General features: G+C 53.9%; 2 protein-coding genes across 6 annotated transcripts; one reads left to right on the top strand and one right to left on the bottom strand.

Moving 5' to 3' along the window:
* Positions 1 to 25: 25 nt before the first annotated feature.
* On the bottom strand, positions 26 to 10,905 carry LOC308499815 (TSC22 domain family protein 4). The gene is made up of 5 exons (XM_081053659.1): positions 10,256 to 10,905; positions 8,760 to 9,797; positions 6,266 to 6,432; positions 1,142 to 1,190; positions 26 to 698 (listed from the first exon to the last, which is right to left on the bottom strand). Exons 2-5 carry the CDS (start codon positions 9,519 to 9,521, stop codon positions 489 to 491), a joined length of 1,188 nt encoding a protein of 395 aa, XP_080909785.1. The 5' UTR covers positions 9,522 to 9,797; positions 10,256 to 10,905; the 3' UTR covers positions 26 to 488.
* A 2,403-nt stretch (positions 10,906 to 13,308) lies between these two features.
* NYAP1 (neuronal tyrosine phosphorylated phosphoinositide-3-kinase adaptor 1) lies at positions 13,309 to 22,460 on the top strand. Of its 5 annotated transcripts, XM_081053796.1 has the most exons (8): positions 13,309 to 13,514; positions 13,721 to 13,821; positions 15,045 to 15,196; positions 16,589 to 16,944; positions 17,403 to 18,920; positions 19,772 to 19,990; positions 20,185 to 20,294; positions 20,809 to 22,460. In XM_081053796.1, the coding sequence occupies exons 3-8, from the start codon at positions 15,129 to 15,131 to the stop codon at positions 21,064 to 21,066; spliced, it is 2,529 nt and encodes an 842-aa protein (XP_080909922.1). In that variant the 5' UTR covers positions 13,309 to 13,514; positions 13,721 to 13,821; positions 15,045 to 15,128; the 3' UTR covers positions 21,067 to 22,460. The 5 variants fall into 5 exon arrangements, with proteins under 5 accessions (XP_080909922.1, XP_080909921.1, XP_080909925.1 ...); XM_081053795.1 differs by having other exon boundaries at positions 13,309 to 13,821; XM_081053799.1 differs by having other exon boundaries at positions 13,309 to 13,821; positions 19,775 to 19,990; positions 20,809 to 22,459.
* The last annotated feature ends 5,537 nt before the right edge of the window (positions 22,461 to 27,997 follow it).

Here is a 27,997-nt window from a genome sequence, read left to right as displayed (position 1 = left end):
AAGCAACAAGATGCCAACTTCCAGATTCAAGTTTCTTCGGATTTTTTAATTATAATTATTATTTTAATAACAACCTGAATCCCAGAACTTCCAGATACTGTCCATACTCCCTCCCCTAGGCAGAGAAGAGGGGGCACTTTGAGGGAAGAAGATGGGGATGGGTGTCTGCCAAGAAGCCTCCAACTCCCCCAAGCCATCTATTGCTGGGGGTCCCAGAACACTGACACCTAGAAAGGGAGGAGGGGGCTCCATCTAACACCCCATCCTGAAGCCCTTCCTCCTCCGTCAAGGCCTGGGGATACGCCCGCCCAGTCCCTGGGCACTAAGGGGAGATGGAGGAAGGGTGGGGAAACAGGCCAATTCTGAGCCTTCAATTCCCACCCCCAGGGAGTCAGGGGGTATTAAAGCTGCATAGGAAGAGGGGGCAGGTGGCTGGCACAAGGCCTGGCATCTGTGGCAGCCCCCAAAGGCACATTGTGAGGGGAGGCTCAAACGGAGGGCCCGCTGGGTGCGGGGGGCCCAAGCCTTGGGACCCCCGAGGAGGGCAGCTGGGCTAGCTGCTCGGGGCTGGCGAGGGCACGCAACAGTCCGTTCTCCTGCTCCAGTGCGGCATTCCGCTCTGCCAGGTCCCGGATCTGCTCCTTCAGCACCTCCACCTCCTCCCGGACCGCAAACATGAGGTGGGACTTCACCAAGTCCTGGGGGCCCAGGGACAGGCAAAGCATCAGGGGTCCCAGGCCACCCCAGCCTCATCCCCTACCCAGTGCCTTGAGGGACTGGGTGTTAGAGTTTCCCCCCAGCTCCCAGACAATAAGGGACCACTGGGGAAGAAGCAAAGCAGGGGAGGGGTGGGAAGAGGGTGGCGAATAAGGCCCGACAGGGGCAAGGTCAGGGCTCAAAGACAGATGGGGGCCAGGAGCCTGGCCAGAGACCAAGGGAAGCAAAGGAAGGGTTCAGGTGGAGACAGGAGGGGATGGAAGACCCAAGGGAACCCAGGTGGGAGCGGGTGGCGGAGCTGGAAGTCAGTGTTCCCTAATAATGAGGACAGCAAGGGTGGAGCAGCGGGACAGCTAATGGAGGCAGGGCCTGGGGCATTAGCACATGAGCTGGGACCTCCTGGGACCAAGATGGCTTTTCTTACCATGGCTTGTTCGATCTTGTTGTCAATGCCAACCAGGCTTCCGGAGCCACTGGAGAGACACAGGGAGATGAGAGGTGAGGAGGAGGAGCAGGTGCCAAGCCAGGTCTCTGGACACCCCAGCCAGCTGCCTTCCAGGTGCTTCTCAGAGCAGGCTCTGGCCTCCTCCACAAGCCCCTTCCCTGCAGCCTCCTGCCCACACCCCAGCTTGTACCTGTGACAGTAGAGAATCAGGGAGAGGAGAGTTTTGTCCATCCCCCGGCGGGGTGAGGGCCGCTGCCCAGGGCCCCCCAGGCCCCGGTGGGGTGGGGGTCCAGATGCCCCTCGGATGGGGGATGCTCCCCGAGGAGAACAAGGAGAGGAGACACAGCCCCTCTTCAGGGGAGGCCCTGGCGCCATCCCTACCCCACGGGTCTCAAATGATGACACCAGGGACCTAACAGAGACTCCTGGCTGGGCCATCCCCGAGGGGCAAGGGTCCGCGGAACCCCCACCCCCAAAGGGAGAGGGCTGTAGCAGAGCACTGCCTGGGGGGCTCAGAGCCCCCCGGGCAGGACGGGGTCTGGTTGGTGCCAGGCAGGCAGAGAGAAGACAGTGCCCAGGGGGTGCTGGTCTGAAAGATATACACCGCCCCCCGGGGCAAAGCCTGGCTTCTATTGGCTCCTCAGGGACACGGGGACCCCCTCCCACTGGTTCCATGGTGGGCGGGAATTCCCAGACTCGGTCAGTGCCAGTGTCCCCTTCTCACCCTGGCACCAGTCCCAGAGCAGAGGGGAGGGGGCCGGCTGAGGGAAGTCAGCTGGTGGGTTGGGTGGGAGGAGGGACTGGGGACCAGAGACCTGGGTCAGGGAGGGGTGTGAGGGGTGAGGGAGAGCCTGGCCCTGAGAGGTGTCTCCCTCCCTCTGTCCCCATCCTGCTCCCTTTGGACTAATGCTGACCTGCCTCAAGACCTCTGTTCCTCTCAGCTGAGATATGGAGTATTTCTGATATACTTGTGGTCTTCCTTGGGCTGTGAGCACCCTCCCAAACACAAAGCTCACATCATGGGTGACCCCTCGTACCTAGCTACAGTGTCCCCCTCCTCCCATGGTGAGGGCCAGGAGGAATGGTTACCATGGCAACAGAACAGAGCCCAGAGTCCTGAAAAACAAGTATAGCCTGTGGTCCTGGGTCTGGGGTCTAAGGTCTTGAAGGGAGTAAGGCCTTGAGGAGAGATGAGAAGGTGAGGAGAGTGGGAAGGTGGGACACCGGGAATAGGAGCAGGGGCTCTGAAGACCCCTGGAAGCAGATGACAGGAGGGGAAAACAGGCCTGGCTGCAGTTTGTTAAGTGGCCACGAGAGGTCGACTCAGGCCTGGCACAACAGTCCCAGGGCCAGGCTCCGGGTCCCAGAACCCAACTCTCCCTCAAGCCAGTCTCTCAGAGGCCCAGGGCCTGCACCAGCCTTTGCGCCCTGCCCTATAGCCTCCAAGGCTCCGTCTCCCCACCACTCAGGCCCCAGGGTCCAGCCTCATCCCGTGGCTCCCACCTCACCCCTGGCAAGCTTACACCTCAGCCCCGGGGCCAGCCCTCTACTGGTGCCCTGTGCTGCAGAATCACCAGTCCTGCCCTCCAGCTCCCAGCTTCACCCCTCAGAGTAGGTGTCCCCAACATGCGGCATCCTGCACCCTTGTGCTCTCTTGTCAAGCCCTCTCTCCTGGTTGTCAGTTCCAACTTGCTTGGAGGGGGGGGCGGGGAGGATTAGTACTCAATTCAAGGTGACCCTTGGATGAGGCCCTGCAGCCAGGAAGGGAGCACGAGGGAGCTGGGAATTTTCCATTTCCCATCCAAGCTCTGGGTGCAGAAGGTGCTGACAGGTGGGTAACCAAAGGGGTGAACAGGCCTGAGAAAGCAGGACAGGGTGGGGTAGGGGAAGGACACCTGGGACTCCTGGAGTTGGGGTGGGGAAAGGACAAGTTTAAGAGTGGAGAGCAGCCTAGCCAGCTGGAGAATCAAAGCCGTTTTCAAGCTATTTCAATCTGTCAGACATGGGTGGAGACTAGGCCACCACAGAACCCCCCCGCCCCTCGCCCCCAGTACACATAAACACACAGGCCAATGAGGGGCAGATTCACAGGAACAGCAACCCTAGCCTTGCTTGGCAGACACTTGAGTAAAGATGCCAAGTAAGTTGTTCGTTCTTGCCAGAAATAAAGGAATACTACCATAATAAACATTTGTTGGCTGATAGATGACTATCTCCTGTTTGTCTAGTGCTGGAGAGTTTTTGACAGCACTTTCCACTGTCACATCCTAATATTAACACTTCAAGGGACCAAGACTCTGGCTGGTAACCCAAGTCCTCCCTTTGAGAACCCCGAGTGAGGGGTGGCAGCCCTGTGCTGGAATTCCTAGGCAGGGTCAGGAGCCGGAAGCTTAGGGTTGCCTGGGTGAGATCAGCTCTCACCATAAGCCCAAAAGGCGACATTATGCGAATTAGAACAAAATATCCCCTTCTTCAAGACACTTATTGCCATCTTCCGGAAAACTGTCATGACTTCAAGTGTTGGCGGTGACTTCAAATGTGAGTGGCGCCTCCTGAAGTTGTACAGGGCATGACATGCACAACTGGGGACTCTGGTTCTGCAGGACACTTGGGTCCTGGGCCAAGGACAGCCCTAGAGTTGGTTTTCCTTTTTTGAAGGTCAAATGAAACAGCCTCAAAATAAGGATCCGATAAAGAAGCAGGACATTCGGGAGAGGTGAGGTTCTGATCCTGGGGACAAGGGCCGGACCTGCTCCCTCGCTGTGTTCTGAGAAGCCCCCAGGGGCTGGGTCTGAGCCCAACAAAGTGGCATCTGGCTGCCCTGTCTATACTCCCTCCCGGATCTGTGGTGTCTTTGGGGTTGGGCCAGGCCAGGAGTGGGGGAGGATGGCTCCTTGCCCGGCTTGGGAGAGCTGTCCCTGCCTCTGTCCTGGAAAGAAAGGGCATCCTAGAGATGGTTGCCTCCTCCTCTTCTCTTGGGACAAGGCATCCAGTAGGAGAGTGGAGAGAATATGGGGTTGGGGTCAGACCCAGGCTGTGATTGCAGGCCTGCCACTTACTAGCTGGGCGACCTTGGCCAAGTTTCTAAAACCCTCCTCCTCTGAGTCTCAGTTTCTCCATCTAGAAAGTGGGTATCATGGGGTTGCTTTTAAAATTATGTGACATAAGATGTAGCACCTGACCCAAAGGAGGCACTGGATATAAATGTACTTTTTCTTTCCTGAGTTTCTGGAATTCATGCCTTATGTCTGGATCCTTCATGCTGACCACCCACCCATCCAGCCAGCCATCTAGCCACTTATTCAAGTACCTCCCAACTGCCAGGCCCTGTTGAGGACTCAAAGGTTCTTGTAACCCAGGGGCACGTGAGCAATCTGAATTCACCAGGTACCCTCTGTTCTCCCAACCCCAGATTCTGGGATTGGTCAGGCATCCTCAGCTCCCCATCTAGGATGCAGGCACCTAACACCCCAGCCCACTTTCCCTCTCAAAAGGGAGATCCCATGCCAATCAGACCCTGTTCTCCTGCCAGCTCTGGGCACACCAGAGAGGTGATGTGGGGGCCCCCGTTCCAGGGGGCCAAAGGGGTGGCCCAACCCAAACCCGCTGGCCCAGCAGGGTGGGGTATGGGGGGCTGGGCTGGGCCAGAGTCCCAGAGGCTTGCAGTGGAGCAGGGTAAAGTGGAGGCTAGGAGCTGGACCGGTCCGACTGGGGTGTGTGGAGGGGATGGGACAGAGAGAGGGAGGGAGGGGACAGGCCAAAGGAATAGAGCTGAGGAGCCTTATAGAGGCAGAACTCTCTAAGAGAAAGCAGGAGGCTGGGCTCTGAAATCAACAGGGGTGGAGGAGGGACAGGGAGCCCTCATGCCAGGGAACCTCCCAAGTGGGAGGGGGAGAGGGAGGGAAGAGCTGAGAATAGCAGCGATGGCGGCAGGTGACTCTCCTGGCCCTGGACGACCTCACACCTCAGATTCCTGAGACCCAGACCCAGGAGCCAGGAGCGGCCCTGCCCATTCCCGCTTTGTCCCTCATTCTCCTCAGCCCCAGCCAGGCCCCTCGCCCTCCATCCCATCCACCAGTTTCCAGCCACCCCTTCTCTTCCCTTTCTGGCTCCCAGCTTTCCCCAAAGCCTCAGGTCCCCTTTCTTTCATGGTACTCACTTCCTGATTGTGTTGAGGGGCAGGAGAAAGGACACTCAACTCGGGAATAAGTACGCCCACCACCCACTCACTCATTGCTAAGCCCCGCCCCTTGTTTCCTTCCAAGCCGGAAGTCCCTCCCCCAAGCCCTCAAACAGGAAGTCCCATTCCTCCCTCCAAAATAAAAGTTGCAACTCCTTAGCCCTTCTCCTGGGTTCCTATCAGTCCCCGGCCAGAGAGGAGCAAGCAGCCTGGCTATCTGACTGGCAATTTCGTTCCTCCCTTTTCAGCTTGCTTACGTTCCTATGTTGAAACCTGGCCATGGAAACAGGAAGTTCTGCCCAACGTGCCACCAAACTGAACAGGACATTCTCTCCTGAAGGGCAAACCCCCGCAGATCTGCTCTCTGGTGCCTTCCCTGTGCCCCACAGCCATCCTCTCCATGGCTTTGGCTTGGCCACAAGGAGGACTCAGCCCCCATGTTATTCCTAGCACAGAGAACAGGACCTTAGGGACATGCTTTCTTGGTACTAGAGATCCTAAAATAGTCCACACAGACTATAAGGATGTTACCGCTAAAAACAGGAGTCGCATTCCCCTCTGTAGGGAGAGGGAGACGGGAACTGGGAGGAGACTAACTCCCTATTCTTTTCTCCTGCCAGTTAAGTTCTTCGGGTTGGCCAGATGATCCCTAAATCTACAAGAGCTCTGGAATTTGACAACAATGACTCCCTTCAAACTCTAAAAAAGTACTATGATTTGACAATCCTAAGCCAGGGAGTCCCACCCAGCTCTCTCCACAGAGAGGGAGTGGGTCCCAAATCAGCTATACCCAGTGAGTTATGCCCAGGTCAGGTTTCTCTGTTTAAGAGGTAATCTCTAAGTTCAACTTAGGGGAAGGACACCTACCAGGCAGTTTCATGTGGCTATCCCAGATGCTGGGTGGAGAGCTGGAGCTCACATACCTATCATCATCGCTGTCCAGATGGCCACTGATGGCCAGCATGGAGCGGGCCAGGCTGAGGCTCTGGGCTGCTGCTGCTCCAAAGGGGTCTGGAGACTTGTGAACCAGACTGGCATCGGGGAAGAAGTAGAGGGCCGGGGAGCTGGGGCGAGAGTCGAGAGGGGGCACCTGGAGGCAGAGAGGTAGGAACTGTCACATTGAGTAAGAGAAAGGAACCAACCACCTTACAACTTGCCTAGTAGTCTTCTTCCCTCTCCACCTCTCCCCACATTCCCCCACTCTCTTCCAAGGACCCAGGAGTCCTGCCCCCACAGGTCTAGGGAAAGCATTGGGCAGGTATTAGAGGCAAGGAAATAGTGCACACCCTGACAGCTGGTTGAGTGGTTTCCAAAAAGTGGCTCACAGGTATCAGAAAGGGGCTCTGGTCTGCACGCCAGCACGCTTCCACCAGCTGAGCCAGAACCCCTAATCAGAGGCTGGTTATTCTGTCCCTCTTTCTCCTTGGCCTATCTTCTGTCTGCCTTCAGTTACCCGACTTCTTAAGGCGATTTAAATGTCACTTCCTCAGAGAGGCATTTCCCCATCATTCAACTAGTAAATTCCACTGAACTGCTCTAATTTTTTTTTTTTAGCACCTAACATTATCTGAAATTAAAGTATTTTTGCCTCTTTGCTGCTAGAAGGTAAGCTCCAGAGGGCAGAGCTTAGTTTGTTCAACAGCTATTTGTAGAATGAATGAATCCTCAGAAACTGGTCCTCCACCCCCCAATCCTCCACCCCCACTATACCCATTCAAGCCTCTCCTCTCAAACTTCTCGGGACTCAGGTGAAGTTCTGCTCCTGCTCTCTGGCCCTGGGGTGTGGTAGGGGGAGAGGTTGTGGAGATGGGGGAAGGCGGAGACTGGGCGTGGACCCACACAGCCCAACAGGCGCTGGGGGTGGCTGCAAAAGGGCGGGGGCCACAGGAACAAGACGCCTCTGTGAGGCCCCAGGAGGCCCAAGCTTCTCGGAAAAGCCAAGAACAGAGAGTCCAGGGTGGTTAGGGGGACAGAACAGAGGAACGGGGCTCAGGTGAGGCCCCTGTTAGAGGCAACTGAGGGAGAAGAGGCATGGGGGAGTGTAGAAGGAAGATTGACTTTGGGGCAAGGAAGCAGCAGCACAAACACATGCACACAGGAAAGGATCAGGATGTGAGAGAAGGAAAGGGGGCTGGAGGCATGAAGGGAGAAGGGCAGGGTCTGTGGGGCCCAAGGGAAACTCAGGCAGGGCTTCAGGATAGAAAGATCAGAGGCTGCGGGTAGAGAGGGCTTGCTTTGGAAGAGTTCAGGGAAAGGGACCAATAAAGGAAACAGCATCTTCTCCCCCGGGGTAGGAACTGAATGAAAGAGCTCAAGAAAAATAGGGGGGCGGGGGTAGCATGAGAGATGTGAGCTTAAGGCCAGGAGGGGGGTGGGGGGAGCTGGTCCAGACTGGTCCTGACAGGGCCCAGACATTCAGTCTTAGGTTATTTTTATACTGTGGTTTGTGCCCAAGGCCAGGAAGGGGAAAAGTTCCCATCCTCACACTCCCTGCCTTTCCTCCTGCAGCCCAAGGTGTTATTTTCTCCTCCAGGACAGACATATCCAACTCCCACATCCCTGGCTGCCCACCCCTTGCCCCAGAGACCCAGGCATCCTGCCCCCCAGCTCAGACTTGTTCCTCTTTTGGAGACAGGAAGCAGAAAGAGCAAAGGATTTAACTCTTTCTCTTATGCTTCCCGCCACTCTCTCACTCCGTGGTGGCCAGCCCCAGTTATCAATCTTGGAGAGGCCCAGACAGGCCCAGAAGCAACGAAGTGAGACAGACAACTGGGGGTGGAAAGGACAAACCAACAAACCCATCCTTTTAATGGGATTCCCCCACCACCTAATTCCTCAGTTTCTCAGAGAAATTTGACTTGGGACAAAGCTAGAGAGGGGCTGGGATGGGTGGCTAGTGGGAAGAAAGAAGACCCCCACGTTGGGGACAGTGCTGCAAAGGAGACAGCAGAATGCCTACCTTTTGCTCCTCCCTCCCAACGCTGGCACCTCCTCTCCCAGGGGCCCAAACACCAGCCCTGCCTAGGGCCTCCACCCTCAATGCCTGAAGGGTGAGACCAAGACAGAAGGTAAAGGCCACCTTGAGGAGGGCACATCTCTGTAATGGAGAGACGGGACTGAGCTATGGTACATGGACATGGAGACTTGGGCCAAAGGCAACAAATGAAAGGCCGAAGAGAAAGAAAGAAGGTGCAGAATGTGGGGAGGAAGGACCCTGAGAAAGAAAACAAAGGCTGTGTGAGGAGTAAGAATGGCAGGTGAGATGGAATTCCAAGTGAGATGGCAGGAAGGAAAAAGAGGGACTATCTGATCTTCCAGGTGATGCTGGAGAGGTCAGTATGGAGGTGGACTCCAAGGCCAAGATGGGCAAGCACCACCCCTCAGGTGTCTCCCCACACCCTGGAACCCAGTTCTTACCTGCCCCATCTCCTCTGGAGCAACCAACTCCGTCCTCAGCCGCAGGGCACCATCCTTAGTTCGGGACAGTGGAGGGGTCCCAGCTGCTGGGCCCCCAGCCTCCACTTCTACCCTCAATGAGGGCAGGGGCGTGGCAGCCCTGGATGTGCCGGAGCTATCCACGGCCCTGGGCTCTGGGGGGCGCTGCTGGGGTGGGGAGGCCGACAGAGGGGGTGTCTCCACCTTGGCCTTGCCAGGCACTGCCAGTTGGCCCAGCCCCGCAGTGAAGGAGCGGGCCTGAGGTCCAGGGGAGGTGGGAGGCGGGCGGAGCCAGGAGGTGGGACCCTGAGACAGGCCTGGCTGTGGAGTAGGGGCACCCAGGCCCAAGCTGGCCAGCTCCAACCTGGAATCCAAAGATCTGCCCCCAGCGCCCCCCGAGGCCCCTCGAATCCCCTCCAGGAGCCGGCCGAAGCTAGGGGGCTCCAGGTCTCTCTCGTAAACATCCACACACGTCCAACGGCCACGGCGATAAGGCTCTCCCAGGCCCTGGGGCAGCTTCACCACCCGGAAACGGGAGGCAGGGGCCCCAGGCGGCGGGGAGCCGTTCCGGGGGGTGCCCTTGCCTCCTGGATCGGGGTTGGGCTCCCCATTGGGCAGGCGGGGCGGGGGCCCAGTGGGAGCTGGCAGGGCAGGGGTATCTGGACCTCCTGGGCTCCCGGGGCCCTCGTAGTCCGTGGTGACGCTGGTGATTTGGAAACTACTCTTCTTCTTGCCCCCACTCATGGTCCCTGGGGATCAGGACTGGACCAAGGTGGGCGGGGGCGAGGCGGTGGTGGCTCTTCGAAAGGGCTCAGGCGCCCCTGGAACAGGGGGGCCACATGGCGGGGACGTCAGGGCCCCTGGGGACATCTGAGTCCGACATGGTGGGAGTGCCTTGCAGGAACTGGGGGTGCCTGGTTGGTGAAGGGAGAACAGGGTAGGGGAGGCGGCGAGAGGTGGGGGCAGGGGCAGGTTTTTCCTGCTGCTGTAGCTGCCGAACTCCAGAGCTGAGTTTGCAAACTGGAAAGAGAGAAAGAGAGAGAGAGAGAGAGAGAGAGAGAGAGAGTGTGTGTGTGTGTGTGTGAGAAAGCAGTGGGCAGGCCACCTCCGAGGCTTCCTCTCTGGGGAACAGAATGGGGGAGGAAGGGGAAACCGCCAGAGACCCAGAGACAAAGAGACAGGCAGAGAGGACAGAGACCAGAGCGGAGGGTTCCGTCAGAGCCAGCGCACAGAGCAGGAAGAGGCAGCCCAGACCCAAAGTTGGGCATTTCTCGCCTGGGATTCAAACTCACGGGACCCAAGTCATCCCAAAAGCAAGGGCTCCAGGGCCTGGGTGAACAGGGCTGATGCCCCTCCTCGGCCTAGCCCGGCTGCCCCGACGCGTCTGCGGGTCCTCAAGGCCCCAGCACCCCAGATCCCCCATCCCTGGGGCAGGCCCTGCCCGCCGCCCCAGAGCCCCGCCCAACCTAGATCCCTACCTCTCGGCCTCAGCCACCAAACCGGGGGTCTCGGACACCTAAGATGTCGGGCTGTCCTTTCTCTGGGGCCTCCTGGCCCCAGCAGCGCGGGAGGCGCAGGCGGCTATCAGAGGCTGTCCAGTCCTCTTCGGGGGCCGCACCTTACCCCACAAGACATCTCTCCGTGGAAAGTTTGCGCTCCGGAAAAGAAGGAACTCCCGCCTCCTTGGTGGAGCCCAGGCGCGGCCTTTGAAACCCCAAGTGTCTCTGGGCCGATGCGGGAGGCGGAGGCTTAGCCTCCCGATCCTCCAGGTGGAGCCGCCTCGGTGGTCGGGGCGAGTGGGTCTCCTAAGTCTCCTCCCTCGTGGCACCGCTGGGTCTCTCCGCTGCTCAGCAACTCTGTTCTGTCTCTCTCTTTCTGGGCTGTTGACAACCCCCACACCAGGAAGTCCTGCCTCCTCGGGCCTGCTGACTGCTCTTCTCCTCCTCCTCTTTCCCCTCTTCCTCCCCTTCCTCCGCCCTCTCTCCCTCGTGGGGCTTCCGGCCAGCTGGCGCGAGGCCAGGTCTGCCACCGCCGCTGCTGGTGCAGTTGCCGCTGCTGCTGCTGCTGCTGCTCCTGGGGCCCCGACCAGGCTCCCTTAACCCCACACCTGCTGGGCCCTCTCCCAGCTTCTCCTAGGAGAAAGGGGCTGTGGAGGGCGGAGAGAAAGGGGAGGAGCCTGTAGGGCGTCCAGGGATTCCCTTACTTGTAGGCACTTGCTGCCATTGGCCCGCAGACACACAGAAGAGTAGGAAGGAACCGACCTGAAGCTCTCCTGGTACCTGCCACCCCAATGAGCACCCAGTAAATGTTATGGTGCTGCTGCAGCTGTTATTACAATAGCTTCATTGGTTTTCATAGTCACTGTATGAGGAACGTACTGTTATTCTCCCCTGTACTTATTTTAAAAAGTGGATTATTATGAATATTGTTATTACAATTTTCAAACATGCCCCACAGTAGAGAGAATGGTATAATAGAATCCCAGGTAGTCATCATAGAGTTTCAACAATTATCAACTCACAGTCAATCTTGTTTCAGCTATACCCCCAATATTTTCTGTTGTACTGTACTAGAGTATTTGAATCAAATCCCAGAGATCATATTATTCCTCTTCTTAAATGTGGAAATAGAGACCCAGGAGGTTCAGAAAGGCTGTCAGTGATAGAGCAGAGACATTCCACACACTCAGGTATGTCCCCGTCTGGTCCCCATATAGAAAAATGTCACGCACTCATGTACACATAATCACCCATATAGATACACCCGAGGACAAACCACTGGCCCCAAGCATGGTCCCTTCTCCCACCTCTCACCTGTGCCACCTCTCCCATCCTATCCCTTGCTCACTATGGAAAATATACACACACTCCTAAAGTGCTGACCATGAGCTTGGCGTGAAAGAATAAATCTCTATCTGCCATTGTCTCTTTATTGGCACCCTAACCAACATTCTGAGAAGAATTACTTTAACAAAAGCTACCTCTGTCTTCACTCTAGTTCAGAAAGAAATGGATTCTAATTAATTTTGATCAAACAGAGCTGTTCTCGAGTATATAAAAAATGTCTCATATTTGTCCACTTCACATAATTATCTCATGGATTCTCAAAACAGCCCTGGCCAGAGATAGGGTGGTTTTTGAGCTCGTGTTTCCACTAAGGAAACTGAGGCTCAGATGCAATCAGTTACTTGCCCAACCTCAGAGCTAGTATTTGGTGGCGATGAGACTAGTACTGAGCTGTCTGACATATTCCTCCTTCCTCAGCTTTAGCTCCTGGAAATCTTTAACCAACCCTTAGGATTAGGGTGAAAATGAAAATGAAGCAAAGCCCCTTGCCCCTACGTTTATATATTATTTGTCCTTTATCTCCTTGTTAAATTGCATCTGCACTCCTACCTCTCTCCTTTCATGGTAACAATGGCTGCCATAGCCAGGTCCTGAGGCATCCCAAGTGGTTGGTGGAAGCAGCCTCCCAGACTCACAGCCCAACTCTCTTCTCTCTGGCAGTATTCAGAGCACATCCCTGCTGCTCTCCTCCCAGATCCTCCTTCCTTCAGCGCTGACTACTTACAAACTATTCAAAACCTATCTTAGGAACCCCCCCCCCCTTGCCATCATCTAGGACACTCAGCATTATCTTGGACTCCTCCATGCCTACAGTCACTGGGACTTTGTTGGTCTCTGCGAAAATCAATAAGTAAAAATCAATAAGTTTGTTGAATCAATAAGTAAAAATTAATTCCCACTAAGGTGTAAAAGTGAAAGGACTGCCATGTGTTTAATGTGTTACTTCTCCTGGGGGCATTTATAATAGCCCTTTAATGTATGGGGCCCTTTCCACTTAAAAGCACGTCGTATTCATCACTGCCAACATTACTGAGGTAGGTATGCGATGAGACATCTTTTAGAGAGCTTGCACCGTTTGCCCCAAGCCACACAGCACATCTGCAAAGACTGCCATATAAAGTAACATTAACAGGTTCCAGGCATTAGGACGTGGATGTCTTTTGGGGGTCCATTTTTCAGCCACTTAAGGGTAGAACCGAGGTTTTCTTGAAGCTAACGTACGCCAAAGGGAATTCTGGGGGTGGAATTTCCCAGGGAGCTGATGAGAAAGGTGATGCGGGGAAGGGGGCGAGTTCCTCAGCGGCCCTGGTGGTTGCAGTCAGACGTCGACTCAGGGCGCCCAGGTCCTGGCGGGCGCCGGCCCCCGTAGTCAAAGGTTACCCAGAGGAAGACTTGGGCCGCGGAAAAGGGCGGGTGGAAGACTTTGAGCCCAGGTGGTGAAACAATGTCCAGGCGCCTGGGAAGATTGCAGGCATAGGCAACGAGCACCCGGCGAGCCAGCTCGGGTGCCCTCCCCACACCTGAGGGGCGGGGGGAAAGTGGGGCGCGGCCAAGGGCGCACGCCCCCTGCTGGGCAGAGATGCAGATAGTCCCGCTCCAGATTCTCAGAGCCCCTCCGCCGGAAAGAAGCCCCCTCTGCTGGCCTCGTTGTCTCACTGCACGCCCGGCTCTGCAGCAGCAGCAGCCTCGCCCCGGCCGGACGCGGGGTGCGCAGCCCGTGAGCGCCTCGTACACGGGGGACGCGCGCCGGTGCAGGTCCCCAGCTACCGCTGGGGGGCGCCGCTGCGTGCTGCGCCCCACGTCCGTCCGCCGGGGCCTTGGACACTCAACCCAGCGCTACAGAGCCGAGCAGGAGCGAGAGGCGGCGAGGAGTGGATGCCCCAAGGCGGGGGTGGGCTGGCGCCGGGTCCCCCGCGCCCCACGACCTTTCTCCGAGTCCCCCCGCAGACTCCTCGGCCCCCGTGTCCCTCACCCCAGTCTGGCGGCGCGGCGCGGCGCGGCCACTCCAACTCTGTCCTTGGAGGGTGTGGAAGGGTGGGTTTGGGGCCGGGGGCGGGTCTGGGGGCGGACCCGGAGGCGGGGCTGTCTCTGCGGCAGGGCCCAGCTCGGCTCCCCCCCGGTCTCTCTCTGTCTCTCCTCCTCCCTCCTCCTGCTCCGGGCGGAGCCCGGCATGGGGGGGCCGGCGCCCGGCAGGCCAGGTACGGTGATGTAGAAATTGGGGACGCTTGGTGCGGGGAGGTGGGATGGGGGGAACCAGGGGCAGGGAGGATTGGCGCGGCGAGAGACGGAGAAACCCAGGGTAGCAGGACAAGGGGAAGGGGAGGGTTGCCCGGGAACCTGGGGCCCTTGGATGGAGAGTGGAATGAAGCCGGTTAGGTTTGGAACAAACAGGGAAGGGAGAGGACGGCAGTGAGGAGGGGCGCCTTGGACGAGAGGTGAGGCTGAGGCGCAGGAGAGTGTGTTTGGGGGAAGGGAAACCAGAGCAGGTATGGAGGCCGCAGCCCCGAAGGTAGCTATGGGGCTAGACTGAAGACCCTCGGGTGGGATTGAGGGGCGGGGACTCGAAGAGGGGAGCTGGGAGCCTCCCAGATCCTGGAGGAGGAAGGTGATTTGGGCCATCAGTGAGGGAGGTGGAGACCATCGCTGAGGAGCCAGGGCTCAGGAAGAGGGGTGGACCAAGACCGGGGCCCAGGCACAGAAGAGGAAGGGGGAAAGGCAGAGGAAGGAGATATCTGGGTGTCTGGGTGGTGGTATTGTAGATGCCCAACTCAGAGTGCCCCCACCCTTTCTCCAGAATCCCCACCCTCCCCTCATGACACCCCCCCCAGCCTCAGGGCCCAAAAAGGGGTGGGGAGTCTAACTGTCTCCCCCTTCCCCATTGGGGTGCAATGTACGCAAGTAGGCCTGGGCATAACTCCTTGTCTGTAGGTATGTCCAGTTCTGTGCAGCCTATTTGTGTGTGTCTGTCTGGAGGTCTGTGTGTGCTGTGGGTGTGTCTGGTGTTTATGTCTGTGTGTCTGCCTGTTCCTAGGTTGTGTTTACCTATGCCAATCTATGTGTCTGGTCCTCTGTACATATGAGTCTATGGCCCTGTGGTTTGTGTGTCTGAATGTGTGTTTGTGGGGCCTGTGTGTGTGTATGTCCTACAGGATAGGAATCTGTCGATCTGATCACTCAGGAGTATGTAATTGTGGCCCTGAACACCTTTGTCAGGATGTATGACTCTGTGTACACATGTCCATCTATGTCTCTCTGTCTGTCCTAGAGGCAGTGGTGGGTTTTCTGTGTCTCCATCTGTTTTCCTCTCTCTGAGGACCCGAGTCATATCTCTGTTCCTTTCTCTGTCTCTCTCTTTCTCATTCATTCCTGGCCCCCACCCACCCCACATCTTTCTTTTTTTCCTTCCCATCTCCCCACCAAGTGGATCCGGGACCCAGGGAGGGCCGTCCCCCGGGCCTGGTGGCACTGAGCAGGGCCCCCCAGCCCCCACCTCCTGTCCCACGACATGAACCTCCTCTACCGAAAAACCAAGCTGGAGTGGAGGCAACACAAGGAGGAGGAGGCCAAGAGGAGGTAAGGCTGCATCCCAGACTGCCCCCTCGCCTGCCCACCTCTGCCTCCCCCTGGCTGGACCACATCCCTTCTGCCCTTCCTGGGTCCAACAGCCTGGTCATCAGTCTGATCTCAGAGCCTGTGCTCAGCCCAGAATTGCTGGAGTGGCACACACCCTGTCCCCGCCCTGCACCTGTTCTGCCCTCTTGGGGGGCTTCCAGCTCAGGAGCACCCTGTTGGCTCTTCCGCATCCCCAGAAGCACGAGTCACTCCTTCCTGACTCACCTTTGGCCTGTGGTCTTCTCCTCACTGTCAATTTGGGGCTGGCTCCTGGCTCCCCTGTCACCTGACCTTGGAAGGGGCAGGCCCTGCTGCCCTCATGGTCCAGGGATAGTGTCATTTGAGGGGCACCAGGGAAGATCCATTTGGCCCCATCTCAGCCTCCTCTGCTGGGGGAGGTGAGTGGCCAAGTGACAGGTGTGTGTGTGTGTGTGTGTGTGTGTGTGTGTGTGTGTAGTGGGGAACTTGCAGGTTGGGCCCTGCAGAAGAGTCAGGGTTGGGGAATCCCTCTCTGCTTGCCCTCTCTCTTTGCCCTCCCAGGGACCTGGGGCCAGGCCTCCCCCGTCTTGCTCCCTTCTCTTCACTCCCATTGACTGCACAGCCTCTTGGAGCCTGAGTCAGAGCCACCTCCCTGCTGCCTCCTTGCAACTGTGGAGTTTAATTCTTGTTGTTAATTAGATTAATCAGAGCTATCACTGCAGTGATCTCTCCCTAATGAAGGGTTAGTAGACAGGGCCTTAATGAGAGCCCACCCCACAGCAGCTCTCTCCTCTTCCTTGCCAGCTCCCCCCCTCCTTCACTCATGGGACAGTGAAGGGAATGGGGGTGGGTCTGGGAGGGTGACAGAGGAAAGGTGGAAAAAGAATCAGCTGGGGGCGGCTGCTTTCGGTGTCTGGGAGAGGAGGCGCGGTATGTTGTGGAGTAACTGAACATGAGGGAGGCCAGAGGCCAGGTGTGGGCCATGTGAGAGTAAGAAAGAGCAAAGCTGTGGTGGTAGGTGTGTGAGTCAGGCAGAGCTGTGTTGCCTGGGTTTACATCTCTCTGCCTATGTGTGAAGCGGTCAGGTACTGTGTTGCTGTGTCAGATACGCCAACTGTATGCTCCCTGGCACACATATTCACCCCTTCTCTCATCCCTGCCTCCATTGCCTTTTTTAAAGCCTCAGGATTCTGCCTGAAGCTTCTACTTTAGTACCTTAGACCTTCAGACATCCGCCCCGCCCCCCATCCCCATCCCAGGCCCCCTTCTTCCTCCCTGGGAGGCCACAGGGTTGCAAACCCCGCTTGGGTTGGAGAAGGTGGAGGCCCAGGCCTGAGGCCCAACCTCTGCTCCATCTTGGCCTTCTCTCCCCAGCTCCAGTAAGGAGGTGGCTCCCACAGGCCCAGCGGGACCCGGGGCTGGCCCAGGGCCTGGGGTCCGAGTGCGGGACATCGCCTCGCTGCGCCGCTCCCTCAGGATGGGCTTCATGACAATGCCTGCCTCTCAGGAGCACACCCCCCACCCCTGCCGCAGCGCCATGGCCCCACGCTCCCTTTCCTGCCACTCAGTGGGCAGCATGGACAGTGTTGGGGTTGGGCCTGGGGGAGGCGGTGGGGGTCTCACTGAGGACAGCAGTACCCGAAGACCCCCAGCCAAGCCTCGGAGACACCCCAGCACCAAGCTCAGCATGGCAGGGTCAGGGGCAGAGATGCCCCCTAGCAAGAAAGCAGGTGAGACACCCCCGCCCCTCCCCAGGGGGAGCTGGGAGCCAGGAGGATCCATTCAAGGCCTGGGGAGGCCTGCTGGGAGGGTTCATTCAGGGAAGAACCAAGAAAGTGGAAGGTTCCATTCTCAGAGGGAATGGGGGGGTTCCTTTTTGGAAGGGCCTGAGATGAATTATTCAAGGGCAGAGGAAGCTCCCTGAAAAGTCCAGTCTTTGCAAAGGGGTGTCACGTCCTTGGAGGAACATGAGGGTGGGAGAGAATTTAGGGTGGGAGTTGCAGATTCTGAGTTCATTAGGACAGAGGCTAGCTGGTCAGGTAGGAAACCCACTGGAGCTGTAAGTTGAGGGATATGGACAAAATGAAGAGGCAGATATGTCCTTGCAAATGGGTCAAGAGGTCAGAAGGGTCTCTCCATTCCCTCCCCCAACCAAGATCCCAGTTTATGTCTTTCCCATCCTTACCAGGCTCACAGAAGTCAGCACCAGAGGGCCGAGAGTCCAGCCGGAAGGTTCCTCCACAGAAGCCGAGGAGAAGCCCCAACACACAGCTCTCTGTCTCCTTCGATGAGTCCTGTCCCCCAGCCCCCTCTCCTCGAGGGGGGAACCTGCCCCTTCAGCGCCTCAGTAGGGGATCTTGCGTCACTGGGGACCCTGAGGTGGGTGCCCAGGAAGAAGAGCCAGTGTACATTGAGATGGTGGGGGATGTCTTCAGGGGAGGAGGGCGAAGTGGAGGGGGCCTGACTGGACCCCCTCTCGGGGGTGGGGGCCCAACCCCTCCAGCTGGCGCTGACTCAGACTCGGAAGAGAGTGAGGCCATATATGAGGAGATGAAGTACCCCCTGCCTGAGGAGACAGGGGAAGGCCGGGCCAACGGGGCCTCTCCACTGACCGCCATCTCCGCACCACACCAGCCTCATGCTCTCCAGCCTCACATCCACCGCCGTCCATCCTCAGCCCTCCCAAGCAGGAGGGATGGGACACCCACCAAGACCACTCCTTGTGAAATCCCCCCGCCCTTCCCCAACCTCCTCCAGCACCGTCCTCCGCTCCTGGCCTTTCCCCAAGCCAAGTCTGCTTCCAGGACCCCTGGCGATGGGGTCTCAAGGCTACCGGTCCTCTGCCACTCCAAGGAGCCAGCGGGCTCCACCCCAGCTCCCCAAGTGCCTGCCCGGGAGCGGGAGACGCCTCCCCTACCGCCACCGCCTCCTGCTGCCAACCTGCTGCTGCTGGGACCCTCGGGCCGTGCCCGGAGCCACTCAACACCGCTGCCACCCCAGGGCTCTGGCCAGCCCCGGGGGGAGCGGGAGCTCCCCAACTCCCACAGCATGATCTGCCCCAAGGCAGCAGGGGCGCCGGCAGCCCCTCCTGCCCCGGCCACCTTGCTTCCCTGCCCCCCCAAGGACAAGGCCGTGTCTTATACCATGGTGTACTCAGCAGTTAAGGTGACCACACACTCCGTCCTGCCAGCTGGGCCACCCCTGGGTGCTGGGGAGCCAAAGACGGAGAAGGAAATCTCAGTCCTTCATGGGATGCTGTGCACCAGCTCGAGGCCCCCTGTGCCTGGGAAGTCCAGTCCCCACACTGGGGCCATGAGCACAGCAGCTGGGGTTCTCCACCACCGTGGCTGCCTGGCCTCCGCACACAGCCTTCCAGACCCAACGGCAGGCCCCCTGACCCCGCTCTGGACCTACCCAGCCTCAGCAGCTGGGTTCAAGAGACCCCCTGCCTATGAGAGCCTCAAGGCTGGGGGGGTGCTGAATAAGGGCTGTGGAATGGGGACCCCATCCCCCATGGTGAAGATCCAGCTGCAAGAACAAGGGACCGATGGGGGTGCCTTTGCCAGTATCTCCTGTGCCCACGTCATCGCCAGTGCAGGGACACCAGAAGAGGAAGAAGAAGAGATGGGTGCCACGACATTTGGGGCAGGCTGGGCTCTGCAGAGGAAGGTCCTGTATGGAGGGAGGAAGGCAAAAGAGCTGGACAGTGAGTGAGGGAGGCGGGGATGAGGAGGGGTGGGGATGTCCACGGTGATTTGAGGGACGCCTTGGAGGGGTTATTTGGAAGCCATGGCCCATTGTCCTGAATTGGGAAATTTTGGGAGACTAGAGCATGCAGTGGACTGAAGGGATGAGGTCCCTATGTGTGTGCTAGAGGGGCAGGAAGATCTAGGATATGGGGGTAGAATCTGGACCTCAGAGCAGCCACCTCCTCCTGCCCCATCCTACTGTACTCCCTGCCCTCCCTTTGCTGGGCTGCAAGGGTGTGTGTTTGTGAGTGTGCACACACTAGGAGCTAAACACAGCTGCCTCCCAGCTGTTACCATGGCAACCCATCCAGACAGGAGGGAGAGGAGAGGGAGGCCCCTACGGTTGCCTGGCAACGCAATGCTCTGCCTGGCCTACTCACAGATGAGCTTAGTTCACAGGCAGCCCTTCCCCCCAACGCCCCCCCACCACCACTTTTTGGCTCAGGATTTGGGATTCTCCCCCTCCTGGAGAACAGTGCCCTTGGTCTGTTCCTGAGGATGGTCTTTCTATCCCTATATGGGGTTGGAGGGGCTCGGAAGCTAAAGCTGGGGTATGGGAGACCCCTCTGACCAGCAAAAAGGGTTTGGAAGCAGCAAACATCTGATTCTCAGCCCAGGGATGGTATTAGAGGGTGCAATGGAAGGTGGCAGTACTGGGGTCCCTGTTGTGTGTGTATGTGTTGGGGAGTGTGAAGAGGGTCCCACCCTTCCTAGCTATGACATGCTGCAGTGTGTGGAGCTGAGGGGACAGTATACCCCCACCCCCACCCCACCCCATACAGGCACTGAGCTCTCCTTGTCATCTCAGCAGAGGTCGAGGATGGTGCCCGGGCCTGGAATGGCAGTACCGAGGGTCCAGGCAAGGTGGAGCGTGAGGACAGGGGCCCTATGGCGTCAGGAATCCCAGTAAGGAGCCAGGGGGCCGAGGGCCTGCTGGCCAGGATCCACCATGGAGGGGACCGAGGAGGGAGCCGCACAGCGCTGCCCATACCCTGCCAGACCTTCCCAGCCTGCCACCGAAATGGAGGTGACACCCTGCCCTCGCACACCTGTACACAGATGGGGTGGATTGGGGGGAATCTCCCAGGGTCTGTGTCCCGGGGCCTACATCCTAATACATCTCCATCCCCTTTCTTCTGATGAGGCAGGGGTGGCCTGGAAGGGGCTGTCCTCAGGGAACCTGAAAGCCTTCTTTGGTCTTCATTCCTTCTTCCTCCCCAGACTTCACGGGAGGTTACCGCCTGGGGCGCTCCGCCTCCACCTCTGGAGTCCGCCAGGCCTCGCTCCACACACCTCGGCCCTGCAGCCAGCCCCGGGATGTCCCAAGCCAGGTGAGGAGGAAGATGGGGCTGGGTTTAATTGGTTAAGGAGTATATAGAGAAGAAGGTTTGGGTGTGAAAAGATAGGTAAGAGGACCGGCTGGGCCTGGCACAAACTAATAGGGAACCGGTGGAGAGTGAGGGAGTTGGGGGTGGACCTTGGGAAGAGGCTGCTCCTGATGGGCAAGACAGGCAGGGCCCTGACTGGCAGACAGTACACCTCTGTGCATTTAGAAAAAGGCTTCCCCTCTGGGAAGACAATTTTTAAAGGCACCCCTTACTCAGGGTGAGACAGGCCCAGCCTGGCACCAGGGCTCAAACAGCAGGGCAAAGGGTGTAAGGGCTGGGTTTCTGTCCCATCAGCGCCCCCAGCCAGGAAGAGATGACAGAGGCAAGAGAGGACTTGTTTCTGGGGGAAGGCACTGGTCTCCGCAGTGGGAACGGGGCCCGGTCACTCTGAGGTCCTTGACCCCCGCTTCTTCCTTTCTTCCCCCGTCGGGGCCGGCGGCGGAAGGAAGGGGCACAGACCCGCCCAGCACTGCCGCTGCCGCTGCCCCTGCCGCCCCAGCCGGCCCGCGAGCGCGACGGCAAGTTGCTGGAGGTAATCGAGCGCAAGCGCTGCGTGTGCAAGGAGATCAAGGCGCGCCACCGCCCCGACCGCGGCCTCTGCAAGCAGGAGAGCATGCCCATCCTCCCTAGCTGGAGGCGGGGGCCCGAGCCCCGAAAGTCCGGCACCCCGCCCTGCCGCCGGCAGCACACGGTCCTCTGGGACACTGCCATTTGAGGAGGGCGGGAGGCCAGGGCACCGGCACTTGGGAGCGGGGCGGGGCTCTCCGGGAGACTTGCCTTGAAAGTGGGACACTTGAAGGACCAGGTGAGAGAGCCAGGAAGAACCCCTGGCCTCCTCCCTCATCTCCGGAGACGGGGAGTCTGCCAGGCTTATCGGGCTTGGGGCACCAGCAGCACCCAAAAAAACTCGGGGGGCTGTGGGGGGTTGCTTGAGGTTGGGAGTGAGGCCCTCGCGCTGCTCTCCCCACTGAGTGTGGTAGACCCCTCCTCCTGCGAGGGCAAAGGCCAAGCCGGAGAGCAGCATGGGGGAGGTGGGAAGGGCTAGGGAGGAAGGGCGGGTCAATTGAAGGAGAGGGATGAGAGAGTGAGAGGTGGAGAAGCTGTTTTTATAGAATCGGGAATTAGGGAGGGCGTATTTATTTTGTTATTTATTTCAGTCTGGAGGGCAATTCTGGGCCCTCTGACTTCCTCCTGAGCAGGGAGTGGGGAATGTCGGGCAATTAAAGGGAACCAAGTTTGCACTTTTCCCTCATGCCGAAAGGCCCCACCATCCGTGTTCACCCCAAATCGCGGGATTGGTCTGGAGTGGGAAGTGGAGCAGAAGGGAGGCCAAGGGCCACAGACTTAGTTACAGTACTTACAAGTCGCCGGTAGTGAGAGTGGCCTGCTCTGAAACTGGCATCTTATTTAGCTCTGGAGTGAGGCTCTAGCAGCAGGTATGGGTGGGATGATGGGGAAGAAGGAAATTTTAGCGGGTGGGGGGAGGGCAGGGTATTTATTTAAATTTTAAAAAATCAGAAGAGATGTCAGGAACTTTTTTTTAATTCCTTTCTTTTCAGAATAATATATTAAAAGACTAACGATCCTAGAACTGGCTTCTTAAATTTCAGTGTGCTCCGCCTTTCTTAACACCTGTTTCGATTTCCCTCTGGCCCTTGGTTGGTGAGAGTTGAAGGTTGTGCAGGATGGGTTGAGTTGCTGTGGCAAGTAACAGGGACAGGTGGAGTCTGAGGTAAGTCTTTAGGAATGCCACCATGCAGTGACTCAACAAGCAAATATGGAGCATCTGATGTGTGCTTGGCAATGTGCCAATGCAGAAGGAATATTTAGACTGAGGCCTGCCTGCAAACAGCTATAATCTACCCAGGGAGATGAGCTGCCTGAGCCAATACTAGACAGTGCTCCGGAAGTAAGAGAGGGAGGGGGCTGGAATCATATGAGAAGGCTTCCTGGAAAGTCAGCCTAAAAGGACAGGTAAGATATGGATGAGCAGAGGAAGGAGGGGAAAATCCCAGAGTCACAGTGTGGTTTGTAGTACAATAGATGGAGGTGGGGGGTGGGTAGGAAATGTGTTTAAATAATGCAGAGGGCAATATGGAGTGGGTATGAAGCTGGTTCAGAAAGATGGGGCTTAAAATTAAAGCAAGATGCTGGTCCTGGGGAAGGAACATAGAAGGATTATGGGAGGTGATGTATCACCAGAGAGGAAGACAAAAAGAGTGTCTGGGAGAATGGAGGGCAAGGGACAATGAATGGGGCATCTGCGAAACCCAAGATTGGAGCTCATGTGATTGGGGAAATAAATGATCCCCCTGACAGCAAGGAAATGGGCTGAGAAGACTTCGAGGGAGAACGATGAATTTGCAGCAATGGTGAATATTTAGGTTTGTGATCAGCTAGAACAGAATTTCAAATGGTAGATGATACAAGAAATATTTTTAAACAGTATGGAGAACATTTTTTTGAAACTTTAATAGTCTTGTGTTTATTTTCACGTTAGAGAAATTATAACCAACACATCAGACTTCTTGTTATTTCATGGGTATTATTGCACAAGATAAGGCTATTTTTTAATGAGTTGGTTTAAAGAAAAAATTAAGCAATGAAATAATGGTACAAGTAGTATACAGAATATGAAAAGTGACAGTGGTATGAGAATTTTTGAAATTTAAGAAACACCAAATTAGAGATAAAATGATAGTTTGGGAGAGATGACAAACTGTGGACATGAGGAATCATTAACATAGAAATGGTACTCAAGGCCAAGACTGAGCTCTGTAGGACAGAGTGTGGATAAAGAGTTAAGAGCAAAATATAAACAAGGAATAGCTCTTCAAGTTTTCATTTAATTGAGATATAATTGACATACAATTATATTAGTTTTAGGTGTACAACATGATTGATATATGTATATATTGTGAAATGATCACCACAATGAGTTTCTTTTTTTTTTTTTTTCTTTTTAAAGATTTTTTTTATTGGGGAAGGGGAACAGGACTTTATTGGAGAACACTGTGTACTTCCAGGACTTTTTTCCAAGTCAAGTTGTTGTCCTTTCAGTCTTAGTTGTGGAGGGCGCAGCTCAGCTCCAGGTCCAGTTGCCATTGCTAGTTGCAGGGGGCACAGCCCACCCTCCCTTGCGGGAGTCCAGGCAACCTTGTGGTTGAGAGGATGTGCTCCAGCCAACTGAGCCATTCGGAGCTCAGCTGCAGCTCAGCCCAAGGTGCCATGTTCAATCATAGTTGCAGGGGGCGCTGCCCACCATCCCTTGTGGGAGTCGAGGAATTGAACTGGCAACTTTGCACCACAATGAGTTTAGTTAACATCCATCACCATACATAGTTACAAAATTTTTTTTCTTGTGATGATAACTTTTAAGATCTACTCTCTTAGTAACTTTCAAACATACAATATAGTGGCGTTAACTATATTCACCATGCTGTACATCACATCCCCAGGACTTATTATCTTATAGCTGGAAGTTTGTACCTTTTGACCACCTTCACCCATTTTGCTCCCCACCCCTCCAGCAACCACCAATCTATTCTCTGTATCTACAAGTTCAGGTTTTGTTTTTTGTTTTGTTTTGTTTTTAGATTCCACGTATAAGTGAGATCATATTGTACTTGTCTTTATCTGTCTGACTTATTTCACTTAGCGTTGTGCCCTCAAAGTCCATCCATGTTGTGGAAAATGGCAGGATTTCCAATAGGTATTTATTTATTTATTTATTTATTTATTTATTTATTTATTTATTTATTTATTTATTATTGGGAAAGAGGAACAGGACTTTATTGGGGAGCAGTGTGTACTTCCGGGACTTTTTCCAAGTCAAGTTGTTGTTCTTTCAAACTTAATTGTGGAGCGCGCAGCTCAGCTCCAGGTCGAGTTGCCATTGTTACTTGCAGGGAGCACAGTCCACCATCACTTGTGGGAGTCGAACCGGCAACCTTGTGGTTGAGAGCCCGCATTCCAACCAACTGAGCCATTGGGCACTGGCCCATGTGGGAATCAAACTGGCAGCCTTTGGCATTAGGAGCGCAGAGCTCCAACCGCCTGAGCCACTGGGCCAGCCCTCCAATAGGTTTTTAATAATTAGTTAGAAAATTAATGGAAGGAAATATCATTTGTAAGAGCAATAAAAATCCTAAAATATCTAGGAGTAACTTTAACAAGAAATGTAAAGGACCTATATTTGATCGATCAATAAAACTAAAGTTCTTTGAGTTACTTAAACCAGGAAGATTTGAATAACTTGTTTTTAAACAAGGCCATATTATAAAAATGTCAATTTTCCCTAAATCCATAAGTTTAATGCAGTCTCTAAATCCCAAAAGATTAATTTGGAAAAGTTGACAATTCAAAAGTTTATCTTTCATTGACAGCTATGGATAGATCATCCAAACAGAAAATAAATAACGAAATAGCAGCCCTAAGTGACACATTATATGAAATGGACGTAATTGACATATATAGAGCACTTCATCCCAAAAGTTTATACAGAATGATGAGAAAAAAAGAACATTCTGAAACAGATGAGTAATGGGGGGACCTGAATTACTAAATATTAAAAGTTGAAGTAAAAGCACAGTGTGTTGGGATTGGCACAGGACTGGCACAATCCACCAGAATAGTTTCCAGAAATAGCCCCAAATGCACATGAGAATTCAGTACATATATACGATAAAAGTGATATTTTAATGGTGGGAAAAAGGTTATTCAATAATTGTTTCTTGAACAATTAGCCAGTCAAGGGAGAGTGTGGGAAGCTGGATTTCTGTTTCATTCATTATGCCAAAAGATTTAAGTGTAAAAACAAAACACTAAAAGGGACTGTTGACCTTGGGATGGAGGAGGCCTTTCCAAAATAACATGAAAACCAGAAACAAAAAAAACAAAAGACTTTTTAAGTTTGAGCTCATTCACAATGAAAACTTCTATATGGCCAAGCAAACTACAAATATTAAACTGGGAAAATATTTGTAATACGTATGAAAACAATATATAAGGGAGAATTTGTGAGTTGATAAGAAAAAGGAAAAAACAACCCAAAACAAATGTGAACAAAGGATGTGAACAGACAATTCACCAAAAAAACCCCATAAATTACCAAAAAACAAGTTCAACCTTAATAATAAATAATGCAAAATAAAGCAACAATGAAATACTTTTCACCTATCAGACAAAAAAATTCATAACATCAATCTGGCACGTATGTGCAGGAAACAGACACTCATTATGTAAATTAAATTCAGCCTTTCTGGAGGTCAGTTTCATAATACTTATTAAAATTTAAAGTGTGCATGGTTTGAACTCAGAAATTCCATTTCCAGGAATTTATCCTACAGAAAGTTACACAAGTGTGCAAAGCTAAGTGCACAAGGGTGCTAATTGCAGCATTGTTTGAAATAATGAAAAATTGGAAACAACCTCCAAAGTTCATCAGTATGCCAATGACTAATTTATGATAACAATGGAAAACGGAAGCTGTTAAATAGAATGCAGAAGATATAGCTGTTCTAAACACGAGAAGCAGTTCATAATAAGTAAGCGAACAAGGCAAAAATGTACATATAGAAAAAACATGCTTTTAAAAAAATTATTTATTTTTAAATTTTTATGTAGGTCTGGAAGGAAATACACCAAATAGTTGATGGTGATTATTTTGAGGTCTGAGAAAATAGGGGACTTAATTTACTTTTTAAAAAATGAATTTATATTGCTTGAATTTTTACGTGTATGTCTTCATTCTGAAATCAGAAAACTATATATTTATTATTTTCTAAAAACAGAAGTAGTTAAGTGTTCAAAGAGGATGAAGACAGGGGACAGCGGTTGAGCTCCGTGATAAGAAGCAGAGGTAGTCACCAAGTGGCAGGCACTGTGGAGCCAGCATGTGTGGGTTCAAATCCCAGATGGGTACTTAGAGGCTGAAGAGAGAGGGGTAGAGATGGAGGTGCAGTGAGATGAGAACGACTGGAATCTCAGCAGATTTGGAGTGAGAGGCTGGAGATTGAATCAGGATAGGAAGGGCTCAGACAAAGGCAGGCACTTGAGGATGCTGTAGCTCGGGCTACACAGACCTTCCTCTAAATGTACAAGCTTGGAGGCCTGGGAAGAGTTAAGAAGTTTAAAAAACTTAGGCTGTGCTGGAACTATAAACTTCACGTGAGGGATGGAGGGATGAGCACCCTCTTAGGAAGTCAGCCTGGGCCCATCCTTGCCTTTCTGACACCTGGGACTCACCTGGGACTGTATATCCCTCCTGGGGTCACTAAGCCCCTTCCAACACTGACTTTCCACCTTTTGGAACCACAGCAAAGCAGGGAAGTCTACGGCACCACAGCCGGAGGGGAGAGGGCCCTGGAGCACTCAAGTCAAGAGGGAGACAGGAGTCAGGTGGGAGAGACCTTCATTGGGAGGGAACACACTCAAATCAAAGGGGAGAGAAAAGAAGGACCTCCAGCATAATATCGTGTCTTATTTTTCACGGCCCATTTTGTCCATTGAAATCATATTTCAGCGGTGAAGAGAGATTTCTATCAAGGATATGAGGTTCATGTCAAGAAGACTCAGGAGCAAACTTGAAGAGCTCCTCATGGTCAAAGGATGGGATAATGCGAGCATCAAGAAGGGTAAGAACTGCAGTGGATTGAAAGACAAATGTGGTGAAATTCATTAGTTCGCAATCACAAAAAAGATGTCTCATCTTTGGAGGATGCTAGAGAATCAATTCATTATTTTGAAAACTGGGTAAGTAAAGGGAAAGAATCAAGCATCTATCTTTATCAAATCGCTGATGAAGGGAAGTTTCTTTTTCTATAAATATTCTGGCTAGTAAATGAAGTCAGCATTTTAGAATTGGAATATCACCGTGAAGTAATGGATCCACATATTGAGTTTCAGCTGCACATCAGATTATAAAAGACAACCAGACATGATGGGCCTCCTGATGGAAGAATGTGCCACCACCTATGAAGTGTTCTAGTCCTCAAAAAATTGAACCTAGAAGTATGATCAAACCTGTAGATGTCACTACCACTTACAGGAAATAGAGGAGAGGGAAATGCATTAAACACCAGGGGATGCGATCAGCAAAATCGAGACTATGGGGAAACGCCTCAGGACAAACAACCTGGACTCTTCCACCAATATATTGCCAAGCAAAATAAAGAGATGGAGAAGGAAACTGTAGCTTAAAAGAAACTGAAAGAGACATACCATCCATTGCAACCTATGGACCACATTTGGATCCTGATTCATTCAAACTTTTTTAAAAGCTCACTTCTTGAATTAATGAGACAATTGGGAATATGACCACTGACTGGATATTTGATGATACTAAGGAATTATTGTTAAAATTTTAGGTGTGATAATGCTTTGTGGTTATGTATTTTTTAAAGTTCTTGATGAGATAATACTAAAATATTAATGGGATAAATTAAATGAGGTTTGGGATTCACTTCAAAATAAAATGGAAAGGGAGAAAGTGCAGGGGCAGGGCGGGAAATGAATGAGGTGTTTTAAGGCTGATGAATGTTTGGTCTGTGCTTTGGTCATTTGAAACTTTCCACAATAAAAAGTACTGGGGGTTTTTTTTTGTTTGTTTTTGTTTTTTTAAAAGTCAATGTGATGACTCATAATTT

This window comes from Rhinolophus hipposideros (assembly GCF_964194185.1).
Source record: "Rhinolophus hipposideros genome assembly, chromosome: 7".
Lineage (NCBI taxonomy): Eukaryota > Metazoa > Chordata > Mammalia > Chiroptera > Rhinolophidae > Rhinolophus > Rhinolophus hipposideros.
Note: the sequence above shows the minus strand (reverse complement) of the source record. Positions and strands in the feature narration are given on the sequence as shown.